General features: G+C 38.6%; 1 protein-coding gene across 1 annotated transcript; it reads left to right on the top strand.

The window, feature by feature from the left end:
* Window positions 1-64: 64 nt before the first annotated feature.
* On the top strand, window positions 65-24,269 carry LOC139186990 (uncharacterized). The gene is made up of 4 exons (XM_070802993.1): window positions 65-3,860; window positions 4,226-4,264; window positions 19,166-19,344; window positions 21,753-24,269. The coding sequence occupies exons 3-4, from the start codon at window positions 19,293-19,295 to the stop codon at window positions 22,748-22,750; spliced, it is 1,050 nt and encodes a 349-aa protein (XP_070659094.1). The 5' UTR covers window positions 65-3,860; window positions 4,226-4,264; window positions 19,166-19,292; the 3' UTR covers window positions 22,751-24,269.
* Window positions 24,270-27,261: the final 2,992 nt, after the last annotated feature.

Here is a 27,261-nt window from a genome sequence, read left to right as displayed (position 1 = left end):
TATATACAACAGCTCTTTCCTTTCAGGTGATGACTTTCATGCTTGTGTTGTGTTCTTTCTACAGAACAAAGACTAAATAATGACGTACTCCTCAGCTGACTGACTGAAAATGTGACTGGACGCACTCCCTGTGGACAGTTGACGGCTTTTTTTTCACATACCTGATAGTTTGTACACAGCATTGTTTTGTCTGGGGAGTAGGATTGTTGACATGTGTTTTTCAACCACACATTAATGCTAAAACTAATATAGTAGTTGTTTCTTAGAGTAATATGTTGTTACGTGTGGCAGAAATAAAGTTTTCTTTGGTTAACTAAATCATGCCTTATTTATGTGAAAGATAAGAATGAGAAAAACTTAATAGACAATGTTTAGAAATTTATTAAATGACATTTCATTGATTTTGAGATGCACGTTTTTTCACATTTTTACACTTCTGAAATTGGAAATATTATGATATCAATCAGTAAATAATCGACAGCTTTTTTTTTTTCCTTTCTTTCTTAGTGGAACATAAAGGTGCTTTTTTCAGTCAGTTGCATCTGAGATTCAATGAAATATGGTAACTGCTACTCAATCTACACATGTAGATTGGCTCCTTACACTTATTCTGAAGCAAGGGCTAAAAAGACATATCATTAGAAATATTTTTATACTTTTTTTGTGGTTATACCAGAATACTTTGTTGGTAATGTTGTACAGATCTTTTAAGATTTTAAGATTTGCAGCAGTTTAGGTGATAAGGAAAAATTTTAAGTTATTGTTGATAATAATTTAAATAAATACCAGTAGCCTTGGTAAGTGGACATTTTTCCTTTATAAATATAAAATGCAATGGCTGCTCCAAAAATATGACGTGTAAGCAGTTTTCAGAACAGACTATGATAAGAAGAACAGTCATTTCAAAAAAAAGATTAAAAATTAGGAACTTATTCTGCTTCTATTTTGAAAATCCAAGAAAAAAATTTTATCTTCTCTTGAGATGAATGATACGTATCAAAAAAGGTATAAAGTTGAGAGTTTGGCACCTTAAAAAAGACATTAAGTGGTATACAGTTGTTAAATACCACTTAATTGGTTCCTCATGCTTCTCACATCCTGAGTTAAATTAAAAACAGTGAAAAGATTAAATTCACTAAGCGTAATAATATATTTCATACTTGGACATCTCTCTGTTAAAAACTTAAAATCCTTTTTTTGAATCAGTAATTTTAACAAATTTAGATAAGAAAATATCCTGTCTTATCTTCCTAGGCAAGACATACTGAACAAGAATTGAACCAAGTATCTTTCTGTTAGCCAAAGGCCATATTTTAAAAAGAAAGCCAGTGATGTCTTTAGAAATGAAAAACTTCTGAAGAGAGTTAGGGATTAATTGCCAATAGATTATTCATTCCAAACTCATTTACTGCACATGAAGTTCCATCTTCACAGATTAGAATTAAATTGGTTCTTGAAGTTTACCTAGCTCTACCACTCGATTAATGCTTGAATTCTCCCCCAGATATTCCTGCCAGATGGTTAATCTAAATAATGTAAAAATAGGAACCTCCCTACTGCCTGAGTCCATTGCATGTTTGGTTAATCCTCATAATTGACATAAAACCTGATTTCTTGCTATTTTACTTGTTCACATGGGAGCTATCATATACCCTCCAGCCCTCCAAGTTTTCTGTTCTTCATTTAAGGTGAGGTAGCCAGTTCCAGCCAGAGAAGGCAATGGCACCCCACTCCAGTACTCTTGCCTGGAAAATCCCATGGACGGAGGAGCCTGGTAGGCTGCAGTCCATGGGGTCGCAAAGAGTCGGACACGACTTCACTTTCACTTTTCACTTTCCTGCATTGGAGAAGGAAATGGCAACCCACTCCAGTGTTCTTGCCTGGAGAATCCCAGGGATGGGGGAGCCCGGTGGGCTGCCGTCTATGGGGTCGCACAGAGTCGGACATGACTGAAGCTTCTTAGCAGCAGCAGGAGCAGCAGCCAGTTCCAGCAAACAGTCGTGATTGCAATAAGGTGCCTTGTCTATGTTTATTTCTTTGAGTTCTTCATATAAATTCTTAAAAAAATAAAAAAGGTATAATAGTTCTCTGCCTGCCAAACACTTCATTGGTTTTACAGTGTGACTTGAGTCTTGCGTTTTCTCTCCCAATTGCATGCCTTAGCGAATAATCCTTACTTTGGCTTCCATGTGCATTTAATCTTAATCCTCTCAGTCATTTAGCCTTGTTGCCACTCTCCTGTCTCTTGCAGTTGATCCCTAAAAGTTTAAAAACCAAAATGTCACATTTTTCTTAAAACGAGGAAATTCTAGAACCTAAAAAATAACATTTAATAGTCTAGTGCTTATGTCTTCACCTAAATGTTTACTTCTCAATTGCACTTTTGGTATAAGAATAAAATGTATAGACATTTTGATACCATGCATACGTCGGTTACTAAAATTGCCAACAAAATGTGGTTTTTATGAGTTTTTTTTTTTTATTTCAAAGAAAATGCTAAGCAATATAGATCAATAAACTTCTCTTTCAAATATATGGTTTGCATAATAAATAACATTTAAAATAAATCCTGATCAGACTTTTTTTGTAAATTCATTGTCAGATCTTTTATGGTCGATCAAATACTGAAAGCAGCTCTCAGATTTGCTGCTTCTAGAGCATCATGTTCCAAGCTATATTCCTTGAAACACTATTGTATTGAAAGAAGTCAATAAGTATTTCTTTTGGAAAGAAATTTTCATGGTCCAGTATATTTAGGAAATTCAATTATTATTAGTTCACAGGGGTTTTTGACCATGAAGCTTCCAGAGCCTTTAATTTGCTGGTGTACCCCAGCCCTGTAACTCTAAAAAAGACCATAGTTTGCACTGTGAATTAAGTGTTTTTAGAGGCATACTGCAAACAGGGCACTAGTATTAGAAGGAGTAATTTTTAGGAAAGATTCTTCTGGAATATAAACTATTTTTTATTCATATGTTATGGTGTGGTTTTATTTATACCTTTTTTTTTAAAATTTTTTATCCAACCCTAGATTAAAAATTAATACAAAATACTAAGGGAATTATTACTCAAAAATTTTACCCTTCTCAGAAATGTGTTCTCAACCTACTCAATATTAATGAACAGAAAATAGAAATGAGAGACCTTAACCACTAGGTGGTGATGAAACCGCCACTCAGAAAGTGCGGCATTCCAGTGGTATCTAAGGTATTGAGCCTGACGTGCTAGAATTTGTATTGTCTAGAGCGGTGGTCCTTAAACTTTGGTGTCTACAAGAGTCACCTCAAGTGTTTGTTTAGAATGCAGGTACACTGATTCTGTTAGGTTTGGGTTGGGTTTTTTGACAAGGCCTCTGAGTGACTCTGTGTCATTGGCATTGACTTTGTGGTACACTGACCTAAAGAGATTCCATATTTGGACCTTAGGTTGGACTATTGTAAAAGTAAGACACTGAGAAGTTGCCAAGTTGTTTACCTCGAGCATTTTTTAGAATTAAGCATCTGCTTTCCCTCAATTTATTATCAATAAATATGAATTACCATAAGAAATTGAAAAGCACAAGCCATCTCACAAATAGCAAAATGTCAGGCCAGCCTTTTCCTGTTGGCATATGTTTTTCGATGTTTCTGAAGGATGGTAATTATTTGCTTTATGTCATTCAAAGCTTCTACCTAATTTTATGTTCTGTTTACATTTATTTTGAACTGAATTATGTTAATAAGTGAATCAGATTTTGGCTCTGAAGAAGTTCCTAAATCTGTCATTCTTTTTAAATGGCAAAGAGCTTGAAGGTGATGTCATCAGTATGTAAAAAATTGAAGTAGAATAATCACAAGGGTACAGAAATCATGTCTACATATGTGAGTATTACTACAATCCTAAAGTGAATCTTATTTTATGAATTTTTTTTGGTGCACCCCAAAAATCTTTTGATATGTTAAGTGCAGTTTACCTGTCAATAACTTCTTATGAACGCATAAAACAAAATATCAGTGAAGGCAGAAACAAGTGAAATATTTATACAGCCTTTTCACCCAACACTACAGCCACATGCAAGTTTTATTTCCTCCATATGTGAGTGGTAAGCTCTAGTAAAAGTCATGGCTCTTATTTTTACATACGATTTCAGTAAAGAGAGAAAACATAATGGTCATCCTTACTAGGTAAGAAGTTCCATTTTAAAATCTGAATTCTAATAAATGGATTGCATTATTTCCTTTTCTAGAAACAGTAACTCAAGAACAGTGGATCCTGTGAACTGAAGGTATGGTATTGCTAGGGGGTCAAACAGAAACATTTAGTTAAAATATTAAATTGCAGTTCATTCATTACAATGACCATGCTGTATTTAGTTAGAATTGTCCTCAGGAGAATATGCAGGTGCCACTTCACTGTGAGAAAGTTAACAGGTCCCGTGAGAACCACTCAAGTGGATTCTCACAGGAAAAGAAAGTCCAGTGGCCGTCGTATGTGAATTGTAGCCACTGTCTAAACGTCCAGGTCCACGTGAGCTAGCTAACCTGCAAGCTGACCGAGACTGCAGCTCCTGTGGCATCCTAGAACTGCCTTTCCGACCATACTGTTGCAGAAGTGGTGCGAGGAAGGCCTTAGCAGACTGTTTAAGGAAAGTCATTGGTGTTTGAGATGCAAAAGTCAGGAATGTGTGAAAAGGCAAGTACTGTTTTTCACAAGTAATTGGGAAACTGCTGGGTACAGTAGGGTAACCACAGTGCTTACTCACAGATATTCCTGTTAATCTACACTCTGAACTTGCCTGCCTCTCTTTCCATTTCTGATCTTGTAGGTAAATGGTGTTACTAGTAATTTTCTTGTTCAGATATTACCGTTTTCCAGTATTAGTAATTTATAGGTCACAGCATTTATTAGCACAGAGTTCTTAGGGATTTTGTTTCTTTTATTCTTGTGGGGTTTTTTTTTAATGCTAAAATAAGAGATTTAAAGTCATCTAAATAGAGTTATCTACTACTTTACAGGAAGATCTGATATATTAAAATACATCCTTTCCTTTCATCATGGACAAACTCGTTATTTTAGTTTGGGGCCCCAGTTAAGCACAAAAAAACTTTCTTCCTCTTCCACATTAGTGCATTAGTAATTTAAGAACCGTAACTGTCCATTGACTTTGGGGGAAGGTAGAGAAGGGATCACCTTACCTGGAGAATCCCAGGGACAGGGGAGCCTGGTGGGCTGCCGTCTATGGGGTCGCACAGAGTCGGACATGATTGAAGCGTGGCAGCAGCAGCCGAGAAGGGATCACAATTTGTTACTTGTAGGACTGGCTTTAGGAAGAAACCGCAGTAGTGGAGGAGAGCACTGGGACTGACTGACTGACCAGCTTTGTCCGTATCAAAATTGGACCAACAATGGCAAAGAAAAAGTATACTTGAAGAGAGGACCCATCTTTTCTTTACATTGCAAACTCCTGTGAGGGTTCATCTCCCATTAGTACCATATGGGCTTAATCCTTTCATCAGAACTCCAGCAGGGTTCACTTTCTACCACTTATACCCCAAATCTGGAAACTGTAGACACTGTAATGTGGTCCCATCTTTCACCCAGCCCAGTCTTACGTTACTGCAGTGACTCAAAGTAAGTAATAATAAATAGGATGGAATTAGATCTTACAACATCCTGCAAGATTAGCAGTGTGCCTGAAATAATACCCAGTTTCTGTTTAATAGCTTTCAGTTACTTGTAATATAGCAATGTATCATGTTTTCTGAGTCTTGTTAATATCTTTGTCTTTAGTTTTCCCAAGAGTGTATTTCATGTGTGATATCAACGGCCTTTTGAGGCCTGTTTGAGGCCTGTTCTAGATGAGTCCTCATCTAGAACATAAAATAATAAAGGCTGTGTAAACAAATACTTGCAACCCCCTTCTCCCAACTTTCTGCAAAAATACCCTTGAAAACATTTAAGAAAAAAAATTGGTATCATTCATAGAAACTTGAATAGATAAGTAGATACATTGGTAAGTATAGTAGATACTAGGAGAAATGTTTACTATAAAGCAGTAACGATGTGGATTTTATTTAATAGCCAACTCAAATCCCACATTGAAACAACTTGTCACGTAAAACAAGATGATACCTTAGCTTCCCACCTTCTAACACTCCTTATTAACTTGTGTATAAGAAGGCTGTACTAATAATTTAAGATAGCTATTGAGAGTCCTATCAGAAAAGGCTTTCATTCTGCATTTCTTAACTAGTGGCCCTGAAGCCTCACCGTCTTGGAGCTTTTCCTTAACCAAGAGAACCACAGCTGACATTCACCGTGGGGTGGAGAGAGTTGTGGAAGAGATCCCACCTTTGACCAGAAGAGCAGTGCTGAATGACAAAGGCAGTGCAAGCAGCCCAGAAAGATCTTCCGCCCATCAGCAGATTTAGAACACTTAGAGCAGGATTTTTTTAAACACTCATCCTCTATCCTAAGAACTTTGGTCTTATTGCATGAAAATCCCTTAGCCTTTTCCACCCTAAGCTTAGATCTACAGACATCCTTGCGTTTCCTGGAGAAATGGAATGGGCCTGATATTTCAGACAATGTGCTGGATATTACATCAGCATTTTAGTGAACTCTGAAAGAGCTTAAAGCAGTCCCTGTGGTCTGCCAATTCTGAAATCAGCCTGGCTAAATGTGTCCTCATTGAGATATGGGCAAGAGATTTACGCTACTGGCACTTGACAAAAGAAGGCCAAGAAAGGATTGCAGTTGTCTTCTTTTGGCAGAGGAAGGGAGGATTGGGTAAATTCTTTAGTCTTTGTGAAGAAACATTAAAACATTCTCTCATTAAAACATTTTTTACCTTGACATTTAATGTAAGTTGAATCTTTTTAAAATCAGTTAAATGCTCAGTAATGCTAGTCATCAAGGAAACATTAAAACCACAGTAAGATACCCCTCCACTGGTAAGAGCAGCAAAAATTAAGGTATCAGCAATACCAGATGCTGGTATGAGTGTGGAGCAATAGGATCTCTCATAACTTGCTGATGGGAGTGTAAATTGGTTCAACCATTTGAGAAATATTTGACAAATACCTGTTAATGTTAAAACATACATCTACCCTCAACTCACCAGTTCCACTGCTAACGTGTGTATCCAGAAAAGATAAGAAAATATATGTACCGAAGACATGAACTTTATTGGTAGCTCAAAGTAGAAGCAACCCCTGATGTCCATCAGCAGAATGGATACTGTGAAGTACTCTATAGTGAGGAAATGAGCTAACTTGTTTGCTACATGTATTAATTTGGATGAATCTTATAAACATACTGACCAAGGAACCAACAAAAGAAAATGCTATATGATTCATTCCCACTTGTGAAAGGGTTCAGAAACAAAACTTAAGCAGAATTAATTGGAGAGTGGTCACAGAGGGATAAAAGGGGGCTTATGGTATACCGGTAATCTTGTCTGTCTCGATCAGTGTGGTGATAACTGTGATAAGCTTTTTGAGTTGTGCTTTTTATGTTTTATGCGTTTTTGTATTTGTCCTACACATCATTTAAAGTTTTGGTTTCTTAATGTATTAAATAGTATCAACATGAGGCTAATGAAACAGACACTCCTGCAGTGTAAGAGAACAGCAGTAGCCTGAGGCATTTAGAAGGAAGGGTTTTCCGTATCCATCCAATACTTTTAAAGCAGGAAGTATTAGAAAATACCTGCGTCAGCTCCTGCTCTGGTACAGCAGGGCATTATGATGACAAGAACACGAGAAGAGTGAGAAAGAAGGAAAAGATAGGGAGAAGCTAAATTAAAAGTTGTGTCAGAAATAGCAAATAGTCACAGATTAGAGAAAATCTAACCCATAATGAAGAACAGTAACTATGACACTGATTGCAGAATCTTATGGGTTCTCATGAACCAGCAAAGGGAAGAAAGAAGGGTTCCCCCCAACTTGTTATCAACCAGATTAAAGCCATCTTCATCAGTGTTCTAAACTGTGCTTAATAAGCTCTCCTCTAAGGAATTCTGCAACTTAAATAAATTACAATAAATCAAAAGCACCAACACATGAATATATTGAGAGAAAAGGTGGAGCTACAAAAGGCTGATAATGAAGATTTATCCTTTGACTAATAGATGTTCCCAAAGAAGGCAAGATGAATTAAACAGAAAAATAGTTTAATAGAAGAAACCTTGATTTTTAAAAGGGCTCAGGTCTGAAGATCTTCATCTGCACATTAGATGCCAGCTGGAATGGAACAGTGTCTATAGGGTTGTGTAGTTCAGGATTTCTTTACTCCAGATGTGAAGGTAACAGAAAAGGATTCCGTGATGTTCATTGTACTGCTGATTTGGGAAAAAGTACTATATAGGAAAAAAGTACTTGAATATAATCAACACGTTGGCCAGAATGAATCAAAATTCAGAATAAAAGAATGAGGAAAGATGAGTCGGTGAGTATTAAAATCAATGCAACTGTTAGAGTAATACAGATAATTATTGTAAATCTAATATTGAAAGCACAATTTATTAAATAATCTTTGAGTGAAGGCCAAGAAAGTATGGAAATTTCCCTTTTTTTGTGGGGGGTGGAGAATGAAGTGAGAAATTCTTTTGTAAAAAAAAATGTGTTTTTTACTTGGAAAATTAAGTGTAAATTTAACAGTGAAATCTGTCAAGGTGGGTAACAATAAAATTAATAATAATGTCTCTTGTCATAGTCCTCGAAAAAGACATGAATGAAACTGAGACAAAATTAAAAAGGAGCACTTAAGATCAAAACTTTTAGATCATTTAAATTTTAAAAAGAAAGTGAAATAATTTGCTCATTTGGAAGAAAGTACTACATAGGAAAAAAGTACTTGAATATAATCAATACACTGCCAGAATGAATCAAAATTCAGAATAAAAGAACAAGGAAAGACGAGTTGGTGAGTATTGAAATCAATGCAACTGTCTCTTCCAAGAGACTTACTTTTAAATCAAATCTTGTCATGTACATGTGACACAAAAAGTATCCCAGAGTACAATTTACAGGAGGAGGTATAAGGCTGAATAACAGCATGCGCACTAATATAGTTACACTCAGTAGTGAAGATGGCAAACCTTAATGTTTATATGCAGGATAACATAGGATTAAAATACAGAAGTACAAAAATGGCTTAGAGATTGTGCTGAAGACTTAATAACAACAGTCTGTGAATGGTAACACTAATCAAATAGAAGGGAGAAATTACTCTTAAAAAAAAGATATGTATGGTGATGAGAATTACATTTTCTCAAATAAGATAGTTTACAAATTGATCAGATAGTAGTATTGACAAATAACAAAGCCAGCAGAGGAGACCCAGAAAGATAACTTCTGAATACCAGCTGATTTAGAATTTTTAACCACAAGATAAAAAACAACATGGGGGAAAAAATCCTTAAACTTGTTCTTTTCAGCCTGTTTGTCCTAAAGACAAATTGCAAGGAAATCACCCTTTTCTACACTAAGCCTAGATCCTTTGCGCTTCCTTGAATTTCCCAGAGGAATGAAATGGATCGTTGTTTGTTGTCCATGTGGTGGACATAATATCACATCTGAGTGGAGTGTAAAAGCTGAAAGCGGTCCTTGGAGCTTCAAGATTTCCCTGAAGTGCACGTTAAAGGGCGGAAGTTGTGCAGGGCATGTTCTTTGATCACAGGATAATAAGCCCAGAAAATAATAAAAGCACAAGCACCTGGATAATAATTTTTGAAAAACTCTTCTAAACAGCTATTTTGTCAAGAAAAGTACAGTAAAATACAGTGAAAATAGCAAAAATAGAGGATAATATGTAATGCTGAAAGGCAAATTGATGGTCACTCAGAGTGAATGAATTAAACCTGCAGCACTAGAAGCAAAAGTAATAAAGATAGGATTGACCTAGCTGCTGCTGCTGCTGCTACTAAGTCACTTCAGTCTGTCTGACTCTGTGCCACCCTATAGACAACAGCCCACCAGGCTGCCCCGTCCCTGGGATTCTCCAGGCAAGAACACTGGAGTGGGTTACCATTTCCTTCTCCAGTGCATGAAAGTGAAAAGTCAAAGTGAAGTCGCTCAGTCCGACTCTTTGCGACCCCATGGTCTACAGCCCACCAGGCTCCTCCGCCCATGGGATTTTCCAGGCAAGAGTACTGGAGTGGGGTGCCATTGCCTTCTCCAGGATTGACCTTATCTGACACCAAAACTTAGATAATTTAGTATCAAAGTTATAGCTCCTGAGTTCACCCAGAAATACAGATACAAACCTAAGAATTCTAGAAAGTACAAATAATATGTCCAAAGAACAATTTACCATTTCTATGTAGGTTATCCTTCGATTAAAAAGCAGCTTGCTTTAAAAATCAAAACCATTACTTTAATATATAGCTTAACAGGGCCATAATGAGATCTGTTGACCTATTGGTTGCTTGTCCGTTTTTGTGATCATACAAATGCCATAGACTTTTTAGGATATGCATGGTTTACTTGAAACAGTCACTGGCTGGAGGGGTAGGATTAGCCTGATTTATTTAAGTAAATCAATGCCTAATCTTCATCTCTAACTGTATGCTGCTGCTGCTGCTGCTGCTACGTCCCTTGAGTCATGTCCAACTCTGTGTGACCCCATAGATGGAAGCCCGCCAGGCTCCACCATCCCTGGGATTCTCCAGGCAAGAACACTGGAACGGGTTGCCATTTCCTTCTCCAATGCATGAAAGTGAAAAGTGAAAGTGAAGTCGCTCAGTTGTGTCCAACTCTTAGCGACCCCATGGACTGCAGCCTACCAGGCTCCTCTGTCCGTGGGATTTTCCAGGCAAGAGTACTGGAGTTGGATGCCATTGCCTTCTCCACTAACTGTATGACTCCTGTATAATAAGACACACAGAATGGAAATTGGTGAAGCAATCAAAGTGTCTAAAACTATTTCTTAGAAAAATAGCTAAATTTACTGAACTCTTAACTATTTGCCAGGCTAATTGGTTTACACACGTCTCAAAACCTGTGAAGTAGGTACTATTACTCCTGTTTTACAGAAAAGCTGAAGTACGTTCAAAGAAATGAGTGGGAAATCGTCTTTTCCAAAATCACAAGTGGGGAAGCTGGTTGTCTTATGTAGCCAGTCTTCATCGAAACCCATGCTCTTAATCTCTACACTAAATATCAATGGCTATAACAAAGAATTCAGACACTACTTCACAAATGTATATTTATGCAGCAACAGGAAATCCTTCTAAAATTATGGAATAGCATTGGAATAATGTGTAATATTTAGTGAAAGCAAGCAGGATACAAAATTATATACACAGTGTGATTTATATATTTTTTAAGCTAGAATGAGTTTGAAAAGAACCCAACGTGTGTGTGTTTGCTTTTCACTATTGTCCCCGCTTTTTTTTTTTTAATCTAAAAAGGATACTGTGTCCCCTATAAGATTATAAGTTTTTGTAAACAAACTCTGTTTTTGTAACCTCAAGCCCAGCTATCCTGTTTACACATAATGGGCACAAAATTTTTGTCCAACTGGATATAACATAAAGGGATCCTATGTGTGTTTCCTACTAGGGATTCTGTAAAGTCCATGTTCTCTATAAATATTCTAATACTTATATGCCTTTTTAAAACCTGGGGCCCTACCTATGAGATTCATTTTCAAAGGTTCTGCTAATTTTAATTTCAAGTTTATGTTTTTGTTGTTTTTTTGCATCCTATTAGAGACTAAACAGTCTACATACAAATCTCAGTGGTATTTAAAAATAATAGCATATATTGAACTCTATGTCACTACTGTTCTAAGCACTGGTAAATATTTTCCCACTTAGCTCTCATGACAGTTCGATAAAATTAATACGGTAAAGCACAGGGAGATGAACTGACTTCTGCTAGGACACAAGAAAAAATATTGGAGCTTGGATTCACAGGAAGCATGATTCCATGTTCTAATTTAAGTTTATATACTGTTTAATTCAACCACTGTTCTTTAAGAATGAAGTGTAAAACCTTTATTGTATAAATGGAGCATGAATAGAGAATTTTATTCCATTGTATGACCCCTTGAGAAAGTGGATGGAAAAAAAATAGAGAAGCCTAACTGAGATGAAGAAAGCAAGAAAGCAAAACATTACATACAGGTGGCAGGAAAAAGCGAATGACTCAGTGGTTTGGGGTTCAAGGGACACAATGAAGTGGAGAAGACTTCCTCCACTTAGGTAGCTTAGTCTAATTATTATGTATTTTGAAAAAATGTTGTAACATGGAGTCAGATGCCTCTTGGGTAAAGCAGGTTGGTTCCTTCCAAATCTACTTTGCAAGGATTCACCAGAACCAAAAAATTCACCTCTTCTGCCCCCCTTAATTTGTCCACACTTTATTCTCTTTCTTTTGTTTGTTTTACAAGATCACTTTGCCTTGTTCTGGAGATTAAATTACAGTGCAGTGCACAAGTCATAAATGTAGGGTTCAAAGAATTTTGACAGATGCATACATTCGTGTAACTCACTGTAAGATACTGTTCCCATAGGTCCCTTACAAGTCTCCATTTCCTTTTTTTTAAGTTTCACATGTTCATTATTGAGCCTCATAGACTGCTAATGAAGAAACGGGAAACATCAGGAGCCAAGCATTCCCTCTCCCCCATAGGCTGTTCAGACAGTAGTGGTGTTCTCACTGTGACTTGGTTGGTTAATACACAAGTGATCTTAACACACAGCATGTGTGCCACTTTATATCGGAGGCTTTTTATAGACCCAGCTTGGTTCTTCTGTCTTCTCTTGGAGTTGTACCAGATTTTATTACCAGTTTTCATTTGAATCCATTGAGGAATGGGACAATTCTGCTTTTGTTTCGTGGCCTGGAATCACTTGATCCTGAAAGTCTTGTGAGAAGACATGGTGATGAGTGAGCTCCCACGTCTGCACTTTGTGCAAGCAGAGGTACTGTCTCTCTCTTCAGGAAGGTGTATACAGTGAACAGGCTTAGAAAACAGTCTCCTTCTGGAGCAAAAGGCGATTGGTTTACTGTCCGGTATAATAATGTCTGCTTCCAGGTCAAAGGACAGGCAGACTTATCGCCCTTTATAAAAGGTTGAGGTTCCCTAACCTTGAGGTTCCTCAGTTCTGCCACAAACCTAAGTATGTGCACAGCATGCATCTGGGCCCCTCACTGTCCCCTCCTGTAACACTTCGGAGGTGAGAGGAGGCAGTGCAGACTGCCAGCTGCGCTGCGGATGATAAAGTCCTTTGCCTCTGACCCAGGGCCTTCGAATTTTCTGCCAGCATCCATGAGACTGTGGCAGGTTAACTGGTGGTTTTGCAAGTAGGGTAAAATTTCAGACTCTTCAGAGTTCTTGACAACCATACTCCCTCAAAACCGTCACTAGTTGTTCTCACTGACTCGATGGACGTGAGTCTGCGTGAACTCTGGGAGTTGGTGATGGACAGGGAGGCCTGGCGTGCTGCAATTCATGGGGTTGCAAAGAGTCAGACACGACTGAGTGACTGAACTGAACTGTTCTCATTCTTATTTTTAAATATCTCTTTTCTGTTGCATTTTGGGGTAATTTTTTCATAATGCCTTCTAAAAGACTGTGTACAGTCTGGATTGCCTATTAAGTTTTTTATTTCAATGATTATGTTTTTCTAATTTTTCTACTCTTTTTACCCATTATTGAAACATGTCTGATTTTGTTTCCTAATGTCTTACTCTTTTGAAAAATGTATGTATTGCTTCACCTCTGAGAATATGAAACATTGTTTTCTTTAAGTTATGGTATTATTTCAGATTATTTTTCTGATTATTGATTTTGTGGCAGTGTTTTTTAATGGTAGATTTATGTGCTTTGGAGCTTTGATTTTCATGTTCGTTTTAACTGGGGAAGAGTGGTTTTGTTACCTACATCTCCCTATCTAAGGATTTTGCAGTTGGCCAGGAGGCTCCAGGGTTCTCCAATCTCAAACCAGATCTTCCACTAACAATATGAAATTTCTCCCCCATGTTCATTAGTTATTGCCAGCACAACCTCAAAAGCTCAGTAGTTCACAGCAATAAGCATTTCTTTCGCTCACACGTTGTGAGGTAGTGCTGATTTAAACTGCAGGTCTGCAGTCAGCTGGGGCAGTTCCAGGTGTGTTCATTGTTGCGGTCAGGCTAAGGGAGAAGCAGCTCTCTAGGGGGAGGTCATCTCCTGATAAGGGCAAGAGCACAGTAGGGCAAGACCCATTGTACAAGCATTTCAAGCCCCTGCTTATATAACATCTGCAGATACCTCACTGGCCAAAGCAAATCCATAGTTGAGCCCCAAACAAGGAGCAGATAAGTATAAGTATACTAGCCTTTTGTAAGAGGAATTTCAAAGTTACAAGGTAGGGACTCCCCTGGCTATCCTGTGGTTAAGACTTCACCTACCAGTGCAAGGGGTAGGTTTGATCCCTGGTTAGGGAGCTAAGATCCCACATGCCTCAAGGCATATATGTGTGTGTGTGTGTGTGTGTGTGTGTGTGTGTGTGTGTGTGTGTGTGTGTGTGTGTGTGTATAACAGAAGCAATATTGTAACAAATTCAATAAAGACTTCTAAAAAATGGTCCACATCAAAAAAAAAAAAAAATCCTTAAGAAAAAGAAGGCAATTTATATCTGCCTCACAGCAAAACAAACTCACCCTTAACCCAAGACCCTCAAAAGCCTCATCCAATCATGGACTCAGGATCAAAATCCAATATTTTATGATATATATCAGATTTGAATGTGGTTCTCCTTGATCTGGAAACCTATGAACTAAAATGTGTGTTGTGTGTGTGTGTGATCTTTCCTTCACCCTTCACCCTCACCCCACGTGGAATGATGGAACAAGGATATATTAGGTGCATTTAATACTCTTAATCAAAAAGGGGAAGATCAGAAGGCATTAGCATTCACTTCTTCTGAAATACCCTAGGGAAAATATAACCTGTCCCTCTACTCTGGGAGTAAGGCATTTTTCTTGGTTAGACCGTAATTTTGCTCCCTGGCAGTGGGTCTCCAGTCTGTTGTTCTCTGCTGCTCTTGATTTCATGCTCTCAGGAAGTTTAGATTTCTGTTATTGTTATTGATCACGTCCAGAGAGTACATTGGAGAATATGCCCCTTTTGATGCTAAGAAGGTTTCTCAGCTACTTCCTGCCTATGAAATGTTGTTGGCTCAGAGGTCTTTTTATATCTCAGTCTCATTCTCTTTTAGTCCTATCTGGTGATTTTTTTTTTTTTTTTGCCAGTACAATTCTCTCAAAAACATGGATTTTTTAATGTATTTGTTTTCTGTAAACTCTACAAAGCTATACCCATAATTCCTTTGGGGACATGACATACTAAACTATTAAAAGGAACTTCCACCCATTAGCCTTCTGAGAGATCCTGCCCTTAAGTTTTCTAGAAGCCCCATTATCTCGCTGAGGGGATCTTCCAGGCATCACCTTCTTTCAGATGTCTTACTAAAGGAAATTACAGCAATGCCCTTAATTATATTTTTCCCCCAAGCTGAATCTGAGGTTCTTCCTGGCTGGAAATAAAGAACTTTGCTTTCCAGATAAGCAAGCTCAGGGCTCTTTGAAAGTGAAAGTGAAGTTGCTAAGTCGTGTCCGACTCTGTGCGACCCCATAGATGGCAGCCAACCAGGCTCCCCCGTCCCTGGGATTCTCCAGGCAAGAACCCTAGAGTGGGTTGCCATTTCCTTCTCCAATGCATGAAAGTGAAAAGTGAAAGTGAAGTCGCTCAGTCCTGTCCGACTCTAGCGACTCCATGGACTGCAGCCTACCAGGCTCCTCCGTCCATGGGATTTTCTAGGCAAAAGTACTGGAGTGGGGTGCCATTAAACCCCTCTAAATTTTTGCAAGTTTCAAGGTTTTTATTTTTCCTGAATTAACCTCTTTCTTTAATAAGGTGACAGCACCTTTTTAAATGGATCTAAAAGTAACATGCTAATAACTTTCAACATAAGCCTAGAAACCACCCTGTCTTCCATGTTACCACAGGCAGCAGTGTTACCAAATACAGGTTGCCATTTTTCCAGCTTCTGTAATAATTTTCATTCCATTTGCCACCTGTTCCCTACACTAATAGCATATATTTTACGTTCTTAATACAGTAGCATCCCAGTACTAGGTTTTCCGTATCAGCTAGCTGTGCTGCAAAACAAACAACCACAGAATCCCAGTGGCATGTAACAATAAGCTTTTCATTCGTAAGTCTACAGGTCAGCTAGAGAAGCTCGGCTCCACATCACAGGTCTGTGTGCAAGTAGAACAGTTCTTCTCCACAAATACTCATCTGGGCTGGGTCCCAGGTTGAGGGTAGCAGCTACCCTGGGGGAAAGCTTTTCACTGAGGTGACAGAAATGTAAAAGCGCAAGCCCCTTTTGTGCTTAGTCGCTACGTCATGTCTGACTCTTTGCAACCCCATAGGCGTAGCCTGCCAGGCTCCTCTGTCCATGGAATTTTCCAGAATATTGGAGTGGGGTGCCATTCCCTTCTCCAGGGTATCTTCCTGACCCAAGAATCTACCCTGTGTCTCCTACGTTGGCAGGTGGATTCTTTACCACTAAGCCTCCAGGGAAGCCCTATAAACCCCATTGCTGCTAAGCTGCTAAGTCGCTTCAGTCGTGTCCGACTCTGTGCGACCCCATAGATAGCAGCCCACCAGGCTCCCCCGTCCCTGGGATTCTCCAGGCAAGAATACTGGAGTGGGTTGCCATTTCCTTCTCCAATGCGTGAAAGTGAAGTCACTCAGTCGTGTCCGACTCCTAGTGACCCCATGGACTGCAGCCCACCAGGCCCCTCCGTCCATGGTATTTTCCAGGCAAGAGTACTAGAGTGGGGTGCCATTGCCTTCTCCATTAGACAACCACATTTCAAAACCCCTGCTTTCCATCACATCTACTAGTGTCCCACTGGCCAAAGCAAGTCCCACTGCTGAGCCCAAAGTCAAAGTGTGAAAAAGTACACTCCCTTTTGTGTAAAGAACTTCAGAGTTAGAATGGTGTAGGATATGGATACAAGGAGGGAAGAAGAATTGGGGCAAGGAATTTAACACATCCTGTGGGGTAATATGTGAGGTACTGGTTGCCAGGCTGCCCTTCTGTCCTTCTGCTTCAAGAATATACAGCTTATCTAAGACTGTAATGCCAAGCCCGAGTAAGCAGCAGCTTTTTAAAGATTCCTCGTGAGGAGGTCAGGGTAAGTGAGGGTCACCTAGCCCAGCTCCTAGTTGTTAGGCAGTGAACTTGTCTCTTATCTCCATCTCATCTAGGGCACTTTTATTCTCTATTCCTCAAAAGGATACAAACTCTCAATTGCTTCTACCTTCTTCACCACCTATGGGCCTGCAAGCCCATGACTCCACCTCCTTACTTTGTTATTTGCATTTCTTTTCTATTCTTGGCTCACAGAAATGTTTATCTTATTAAACGAAGTGTCTTTTTCTTTTCTAAGCTGTGTATATTGTTTTCTTTCCCATATTACATATCATAGCTTTAGATTTGGAGCAAGGAGATACCCTGAACCTTGAACTTCCGACAGCTTTGCCACTCAGAGTCCTAGAATCCTGTGTGAAGCTTCTCTTTTATTTTCTGTGATGGTCTTTAAACATAAAATGTGTTTTAAAATCTCGTGGCATTAAGTATGCCTAAATTTAGTGCACTACAAAAAATAACCAGTTTCTTGAAAGATAGACAAGATGTTCAAGTTCAGTACATTAAAAAAAATGATCAGGAAAATTATATAAAGCAAAAATAGAAAATAGTCCTCTATTCTTGCCAGTAAATCTGATCACTAAAATAAACTATGAATACTTTAAAATGTGTATTTTAAATAGTAGTATATTTTATTACAAACCTGGTTATCCCATTCTCTTATCCAAACTTTCATCTGTTTTTTTTTTGACTTTTTATTATATAAAATTTATTATAGGAAAACTCAAGTATATAATATACACAGAATAGTGTAATGACTTCTATATACCCATGACTGAGCTTCATAATTATTTGTCATGGTAAATCTTGCTTCATTTATAGCAGGGGTTGGGAAACTATGACCCACATATTAAATCCAGCCTACTGGCTATTTTTATAAATAAAGTTTTATTGGAACACAGAACATTTATGCTCTTTTGTTTAAATGTCTATGCTTGCTTTCATGTCACAATAGCAGAAATGAGTAGTTACAGTAGAGATTGTATGGCCTGCAAAGGCAGATCCTAAAATATTTACTATCTAGCAGCTTACCAGAAAAAGAAAAATATTTGCTGACTGCTGGACTATATACTCTCATCCACTTCCCTCAGCAAAAAATATCTTCCACATTTCATTTAAAAATATTTCAGTATGTATTCTAAATGAAAAAATTTAAGTTATTCAGTTGTGTCTGACTCTTTGCAACCCCATGGGCTGTAGCCTGCCAGGTTCCTCTGTCCATGGAATTCTCCAAGCAAGATTACTGGTGTGGGTTACCATTTCCTTCCCAGAGGGTCTTCCCAACCCAAGGATCAAAACGGGGTCTCCCACATTGCAGGCAGACTCTTTGGAAGGAATGATGCTAAAGCTGAAACTCCAGTACTTTGGCCACCTCATGCGAAGAGTTGACTCATTGGAAAAGACTCTGATGCTGGGAGGGATTGGGGGCAGGAGGAGAAGGGGACGACAGAGGGTGAGATGGCTGGATGGTATCACTGACTCGCTGGACGTGAGTCTGAGTGAACTCCAGGCATCGGTGATGGACAGGGAGGCCTGGCATGCCATGATTCATGGGGTCGCAAAGAGTCGGACACGACTGAGCGACTGAACTGAACTGAACTGAGACCCTTGTGCTATAAATGGCACTGAAACATTTGGCGACACTTGAGCAGGGTCTAAGGATTAGATGGTAGTGATGTATCAATGCTAGTTTCCTCATCTTGATGGGTTGTATTATGGTGAGACAGGAGAATGTCCTTGTACATAGGAAATACACACAATAGTATTGAAGGGTAATGGGGCAGTAAGTAGGTCAGGAACTTACTCCCAAATTATTCAAATAGCAAAAATTCTTAGTACTCTTTTTTCGAGCATCCTGTATGATTGACATTGATTCAAAATGAAAGGATTTCTTATGAAATACAAAGTTAAATGCACACTAAGTTACAGCAAATTCTCACATATCTCTCTCTCTTTTTTTTGGCCATGCAGCATGCTGGATCATAGTTCTCTGACCAGAGATTGAACCTGTAACCTCTGCCTTGGAAGCTCAGTGTTAAGCACCAGGGAAGTCCCTGTCACATTCTTCATTACAAAGATTTCTTGCTAGGCTTTCTACATGACAAAAACTAGTGGATCATTACTTGTCAACTTTTTGACTGTTAAACAAGGTGATATTTTTTAGCATTAAAATTTTATGACTTGCCCTCTTGCCTTATCCACTTTCTGTTTCTTGATCAGCTAGCATATAACGAGGAGAGGCAGGGACTAAGAATGGCTCAGAAAGAACATTCGAGGAAGGCAAAATTGACGTGTAGGACAAGTTTGTTTTGCCTGTGCCTCCGTTTTCTCTGCTGTTGTCTTTCCCTTTCAATCCTGGCCTCCCAGTGATCTGTGTCCAATGTACTCCTATTGGATGGCTCTTCCTTTCTCAAAAGACTAACTCATTCTCACTGAGATGTTTGGACTTAACGTGTCATGCTCCTCAAAGCGTTTGCAGTAGAAAGAACCCAATGGTTTTTTTGAGGTTTACTATGGTTCAGAGCACTTCCCAAAGAGTGGCAGAAGGAAGGTAAATAGTCTGTCAGCATTAGTAAGATGGATGTTTTTGGTACCCTACTGAGTCATCCACATAGAGGGCAATCCTCTTCTCCATTTATACATCAATTGAAATTTTTGTGTAATAAGTCCTTGGGGAAATATCTTGGGAAAAATAGTATTTGGAGCTACTTCTATTTGAAAAATTGTGATAAATTATTTACCACAAGCATTAGCAGATGAAAACATTTTTTGCAGAAACAGTGAGGTTTAATTCTTAGAGGCATATTTCATTTGTTAACATCTATTTTCAGTGGACCATGGGCAATACAAGTCAATGTTTAGGTTAAGAAAGCAATAATTTATGTTTAGAACAGTGAGATTTAAATTCTGCCAAATTAGGTAGTTTGGGACATCTCTAAATATTTTTTAAACTGTTCAAGTTAAATGTGATATGCTATCTGTTTTACAAATAACCTTCATTTCCATTTTTTTTTTCTTTACTAAGACAAAGTATTATTGTGTTGCAACTTGATGCTTCAAAGTCTTGTCTAAACAGAGCACTAAGCTTGTTGCTTTGTGTTTGTCCAATTATCTCTTTTCTGTTTTTTAAATTGGCCATTTATTGGTCATTTTTCAGTTTTTCCATTAGTCCCATTATTTTTAACAATATGCCAGGTGGCACAGTAGTAAAGAATCCACCCGCCGATGCAGGAGACACAGGTCCCATTCCTGGGTTGGAAAGATCCCCTGGAGAAGGAAATGGCAAGCCACTCCAGTATACTGGGAAATCCCATGGACAGAGGAGTCTGTCAGGCTGCTGTCCATGGGGTTGCAAAAGAGTCAAACACGACTTAGCAACTAAACAGCAACAACAAAAGTGATAGCTGATGGTTCCACCATTAGTGTTTTATGTGGATTTTTTTGCAGGGAGGGAGGGTGTTTGTATTTTTTATAGTTTAAGATCATTTTATTGAGTAGGGAGAGGTGGGCTGAGGCAGGGCAACTACAGCTCCTCCAGCGTGGCCTCAGGGGAAAACACCCCCTCCCCGCCCCCATCCCTCTGTCCTTTGTGTTTTTGATTACCAGGACATGAGTTTTGTCAAAAGGCAGTGGCACCCCACTCCAGTACTCTTGCCTGGAAAATCCCATGGACAGAGGAGCGTGGTAGGCTGCAGTCCATGGGGTCGCAAAGAGTCGGACACGACTGAGCAACTTCACTTTCAGTTTTCACTTTCATGCATTGGAGAAGGAAATGGCAACCCACTCCAGTGTTCGTGCCTGGAGAATCCCAGGGATGGGGGACCCTGGCGGGCTGCCGTGTATGGGGTCGCACAGAGTCGGACACGACTGAATCGACTTAGCAGCAGCAGCAGCAGACCTCAGAAATCAGTTGTGTAAAACTTTGTTTTAGTTTAAAATATGAATTAGCCTCAGTTCTTTCATTTTAAAAACTATATTGCTGCTTCTGTTTAAGAATTGGGGTTATTTAATCTTCCTCATTCTGTGAGATTTTAGATCTACTCATGTAATCTCAGGTAGCAGATTGATTTTTATATTCTAGGACAATTTTAAAGGAACCAGCTAAAGACTGACATAGCTTTTTTTCTCCTCTGTTAGCTATTCATGCATGTAGTGTTCTAATTAGTTTAAAGAAAAATGTCAAAGACCTTTCCCCAAAGAGTTTCCATCTACTCATGTAAGTAGAAGCAGATATACAGCACAAAATTAATTTGTAGTGTCTAGTTCTCATTAACCAAATGAGTCACTTTTTAAAAGATTTTTAGGAGGTTACAAGGCAGTAAAACGTGTTTAGACTGGAATTCGGGTGAGGATTAAGAAGGGGTTTGAACAACAACAAAAACAAAAAGTGATTATCAAAATAGGGTAGAGATTCTAGAAACATGGTGATTATTGAAATAGAGTGGAAAATAAAAGTTTGCCTTCAGATAACTTTCTAATCTGTTCATGTTTTTGTTCACTAGTAGAGAGCATGACCTTTTAGAACTAACACCCAAAAAAGATGTCCTTTTCATTATAGGGGACTGGAATGCAAAAGTAGGAAGTCAAGAAACACCTGGAGTAACAGGCAAATTTGGCCTTGGAATACAGAATGAAGCAGGGCAAAGACTAATAGAGTTTTGCCAAGAAAGTGCACTGGTCATAACAAACACCCTCTTCCAACAACACAAGAGAAGACTCTACACATGGACATCACTAGATGGTCAACACCGAAATCAGATTGATTATATTCTTTGCAGCCAAAGATGGAGAAGCTCTATACAGTCAGCAAAAACAAGACCAGGAGCTGACTGTGGCTCAGACCATGAACTCCTTATTGCCAAATTCAGACTTAAATTGAAGAAAGTAGGGAAAACCATTAGACCATTCAGGTATGACCTAAATCAAATCCCTTATGATTCTACAGTGGAAGTGAGAAATAGATTTAAGGGCCTAGATCTGATAGACAGAGTGCCTGATGAACTATGGAATGAGGTTCATGACATTGTACAGGAGACAGGGATCAAGACCATCCCCATGGAAAAGAAATGCAAAAAAGCAAAATGGCTGTCTGGGGAGGCCTTACAAATAGCTGTGAAAAGAAGAGAAGTGAAAAGCAAAGGAGAAAAGGAAAGATATAAACATCTGAATGCAGAGTTCCAAAGAATAGCAAGAAGAGATAAGAAAGCCTTCTTCAGCGATCAATGCAAAGAAATAGAGGAAAACAACAGAATGGGAAAGACTAGAGATCTCTTCAAGAAAATCAGAGATACCAAAGGAACATTTCATGCAAAGATGGGCTCAATAAAGGACAGAAATGGTATGGACCTAATGGAAGCAGAAGATATTAAGAAGAGATGGCAAGAATACACAGAAGAACTGTACAACAAAGATCTTCATGACCCAGATAATCACAATGGTGTGATCACTGACCTAGAGTCAGACATCCTGGAATGTGAAGTCAAGTGGGCCTTAGAAAGCATCGCTACGAAGCTAGTGGAGGTGATGGAATTCCAGTTGAGCTATTCCAAATCCTGAAAGATGATGCTGTGAAAGTGCTACACTCAATATGCCAGCAAATTTGGAAAACTCAGCAGTGGCCACAGGACTGGAAAAGGTCAGTTTTCATTCCAATCCCAAAGAAAGGCAATGCCAAAGAATGCTCAAACTACCACACAATTGCACTCATCTCACACGCTAGTAAAGTAATGCTCAAAATTCTCCAAGCCAGGCTTCAGCAATATGTGAACTGTGAACTTCCTGATGTTCAAGCTGGTTTTAGAAAAGGAAGAGGAACCAGAGATCAAATTGCCAACATCTGCTGGATCCTGGAAAAAGCAAGAGAGTTCCAGAAAAACATCTATTTCTGCTTTATTGACTATGCCAAAGCCTTTGACTGTGTGGATCACAATAAACTGTAGAAAATTCTGAAAGAGATGGGAATACCAGACCACCTGATCTGAGAAATCTGTATGCAGGTCAGGAAGCAACAGTTAGAACTGGACATGGAACAACAGACTGGTTCCAGATAGGAAAAGGAGTACATCAAGGCTGTATATTGTCACCCTGTTTATTTAACTTATATGCAGAGTACATCATGAGAAACGCTGGACTGGAAGAAACACAAGCTGGAATCAAGATTGCTGGGAGAAATATCAATAACCTCAGATATGCAGATGACACCACCCTTATGGCAGAAAGTGAAGAGGAACTCAAAAGCCTCTTGATGAAAGTGAAAGTGGAGAGTGAAAAAGTTGGCTTCAAGCTCTGCATTCAGAAAATGAAGATCATGGCATCTGGTCCCATCACTTCATGGGAAATAGATGGGGAAACAGTGGAAACAGTATCAGAATTTATTTTTCTGGGCTCCAAAATCACTGTAAATGGTTACTGCAGCCATGAAATTAAAAGACGCTTACTCCTTGGAAGCAAAGTTATGACTAACCTAGATAGCATATTGAAAAGCAGAGACATTACTTTGCCAACAAGGTTCATCTAGTCGTCTTGTCATGGTTTTTCCTGTGGTCATGTATGGATGTGAGAGTTGGACTGTGAAGAAGGCTGAGCGCTGAAGAATTGATGCTTTTGAACTGTGGTGTTGGAGAAGACTCTTGAGAGTCCCTTGGACTGCAAGGAGATCCAACCAGTCCATTCTGAAGGAGATCAGCCTTGAGGTTTCTTTGGAAGGAATGATGCTAAAGCTGAAACTCCAGTACTTTGGCCACCTCATGCGAAGAGTTGACTCATTGGAAAAGACTCTGATGCTGGGAGGGATTGGGGGCAAGAGGAGAAGGGGACGACAGAGGATGAGATGGCTGGATGGCATCACTGACTCCGATGGACGTGAGTCTGAGTGAACTCCGGGAGTTGGTGATGGAAAGGAAGGCCTAGCGTGCTGCGATTCATGGGGTTGCAAAGAGTCGGACATGACTGAGCAACTGATCTGACTGATCTGAGAGAGCATGAAAGTCATGTTTAAATCTTAGTTTCTGTTAACAGAAATGTCAGTAAAGTCAATGCATTTTACTAGGTAATAAAATGGCTTCATTTTCCTTTATTTCTTTCATATGTGTTGTGTCTCAAGGAGAAAACCAGAGCAAAAGGATATTGGTGCTTTAACATTTGGAGCATATTGTAAAAATTTGCAATATAGATTTTATGATTTTAGATCTTTTTTCTTCAATACTACACCATTCATCTGGGAATGCTGACTTCAGAGGATCTATAAGCACTTCACCTATGCCAAAAATAATCTAAACGCCATTGGAAAAAAGCACAGTTAACATTTTAATGTGTGCTTTTTAGTCTTTTTTTTTTTTTCTTTCATCTTTTTATCCCAGGCTTATAAGCTTTTTTTTTTTTACACAAATGATATCATACCACTCATTTGATTTTAAAAGTTATTTTTAATTTAACTATATAACATGAATATTACTCCATGTTTTTATTATTCTTCTGCACAATGATTTTAAATAGCTATAAAGTATCCTATTGTATGGGGCTTCCCAAAGAAGAACCTGCTGGTGGTAAAGAAACTGCCTGCCAATGCAGGAGATGTAAGAGATGGCAGTTTTGATCCCTGTGTTGGGAAGATAAGATCCCCTGGAGAAGGGCATTGACCTCACTCTAGTATTCTTGCCTGGAGAATTCCATAGACATAAGAGTCAAAGTAGGCTACAGTTTATAGGGTTGCAAAGAGTTGGATAAGACTGAAGCGACTTTAGCACACACATCCTATTGAATGAGCTATCACCTCACACCAGTCAGAATGGCTGTTGTCAAAAAATCTACAAACAGTAAATGCTGGAGAGGATGTGGAGAAAAGAGAATCCTCTTGCATAGTTGGTGGAAATGTAAATTGATACAGCCACCATGGAGAACAGTATGGAGATTTCTTTTTGAAAGAAAAGTAGGAATTAAACTACCAAATGACCCAGCAATCCCACTTCTGGGCACATACCCTGAGAAAACCATTATACGAAAAGACACATGTGCATGTGATGTCCATTGCCACGCTATTCACAATAGCTAAGGCATGGAAGCAACCTAGATGTCTATAGACAGATGAATGAGATGAGTAAATATATACAATGGAATATTACTCAGCCATTAAAATGAATGAATTTGAATCAGTTATAGTGAGGTGGATGAACTTAGAGCCTGTCATATGGAGTAAAGTAAATCAGAAAAACAATTATTGAATATTAACACATATGAATGGAATCTACAAAAATGGTACTGATGAACCTATTTGCAGGGCAGGAATAGAGATGCAGTCGTACAGAACAGACTTGTCGACACAGCAGGGGTAAGGAGAGCGTGGGACAAGTTGAGTGATGTTGAAACATATACATTACCATATGTAGAACAAAGGGCTAGTGGGAAGTTGTTGAACAACACAGGGAGTTCACCCCGGTGCTCTGTGACAGCCTAGAAGGGTGGGATGGAGGTTCAGGAGGGAGGGACATACGTATACCTATGTTGATCCATGTTATTGTATGGCAGACACCAACACAACATTGTAAAGCAATCAAAAATTTTAAACAAGTATTCTATTGTAGATATGACCACAACTTGTTTAAAACCATTAACTTTCATTTGACTTTTAGTTTGTCTTCAATTTCTTATTATTATGAACAACATCAAAATCATCAGAGAACAAGTTTATAGCTGAACATTCGGGCTACAGGCATATTTCACAAAGATAAATTCTCAGATGTGGACTAACTGGATCAAAGAATGTGTGTGTTTTTCAGGCTTTTGATATATGTCACTAAGTTGCTTCCAGAAAGGCTATACCAAATGATATTCCAATGAGCAGTGTATAAAAGTATCTGTTTCCATACCTTCCCCAACATTGAATTTCATAACATTTTTACAGTCTTTGATAAATGAAGGGAAAAAGCTGGTATCTTATTTTTACTAACTAAAAATTACTTACCAGATTTTCTAATTATGCCAATCAATAATGTTCATTACAGAGAAATAGTTTATTAAAGATTAAAAAAGTAACCATAATGCCAAGAGCAATAAAAAAATCAGCATTAACACATTCTTTGTATATACATTTTGTTATGTCTTTTACTTTTGACATCATGCTTACATTAGATAGATTCGTACCAATATTCTCTTCTAATAATTTTAAGAATTGCCTAATTTTCAAATTTCTAACTGTGGTAAAACACTGATATAAAATTCACATCTTAACCACTTTTTAAGTGTACATTTCAGTATTTTTATTATATTCACATCATTTTGCATATAATCATCATAACTTGTACATCTTGCAAAATTGAAACTATTGGCATTATTCAACTTTCCCCTTTCCCCAGCCCCTAGCAACCACTTTGTGTTTCTGTGAATTTGACTGCTTTAGGTACCTCATATAAATGGAATCGTATAGTATGTGCCCTCATGACTGGCTTATTTTGTTTAGCATGACATCTTCAAGTTCAACCATGTTGTACCATGAGTCAGAATTTCTATTCACTTTAAGACTGGATATTCCATTGTACGTGTATTTCTGTGTGCTCAGTCTCTCAGTCATGGCTTACTCTTTGGGACCTCAGGGATTGTAGCCTGCTAGGCTCCTCTGTCTGTGGATTTTTCAGGCAAGAATACTGGAGTAGGTTGCCATTTCCTCATCCAGGGGATCTTTCTGACACGGGGATTGAAGCCACATCTCCTGAGTCTCCTGCATTGGAAGGTGGATTCTTTACCACTAAGCCACCTGGGAAGCATTTCAGCTCCTTTAGTCATATACTCAGAAGTAGAATTAATGAATCATATGGTAATTTTATTTTTAATATTTTTGAGGGACTGCCATGCTGTTTTTCCATAGTGGCTGCACCATTTTACATTCCCATCAACAGTGCATAAGAGTTCCAATTTCTCCACATTCTTGCCAACACTTGTTATTTTCTGTTTTACTTGTTTTTTATGGTAACAATCCTGATGAGTGTGAGATGATAAATTATTTTTCTCTGTCTGCCTCTCCCTCCCTTCCTCTTTCCATGTCTTGCTTCTGCTTCTCTTTAGTCACTAGCTAT

This window comes from Bos indicus, chromosome 2 (assembly GCF_029378745.1).
Source record: "Bos indicus isolate NIAB-ARS_2022 breed Sahiwal x Tharparkar chromosome 2, NIAB-ARS_B.indTharparkar_mat_pri_1.0, whole genome shotgun sequence".
NCBI classification, from domain to species: domain Eukaryota; kingdom Metazoa; phylum Chordata; class Mammalia; order Artiodactyla; family Bovidae; genus Bos; species Bos indicus.
Note: the sequence above shows the minus strand (reverse complement) of the source record. Positions and strands in the feature narration are given on the sequence as shown.

Excerpts from the sequence above, each read along its gene's own strand:
- LOC139186990 (XM_070802993.1), top strand. The coding sequence starts at position 19,293 with ATGACAAAAACTAGTGGATCATTACTTGTCAACTTTTTGACTGTTAAA. Across the intron at positions 19,345-21,752 it reads CTTTTTGACTGTTAAACAAG|GGGACTGGAATGCAAAAGTA; the intron begins GTGATATTTTTT and ends TTTTCATTATAG.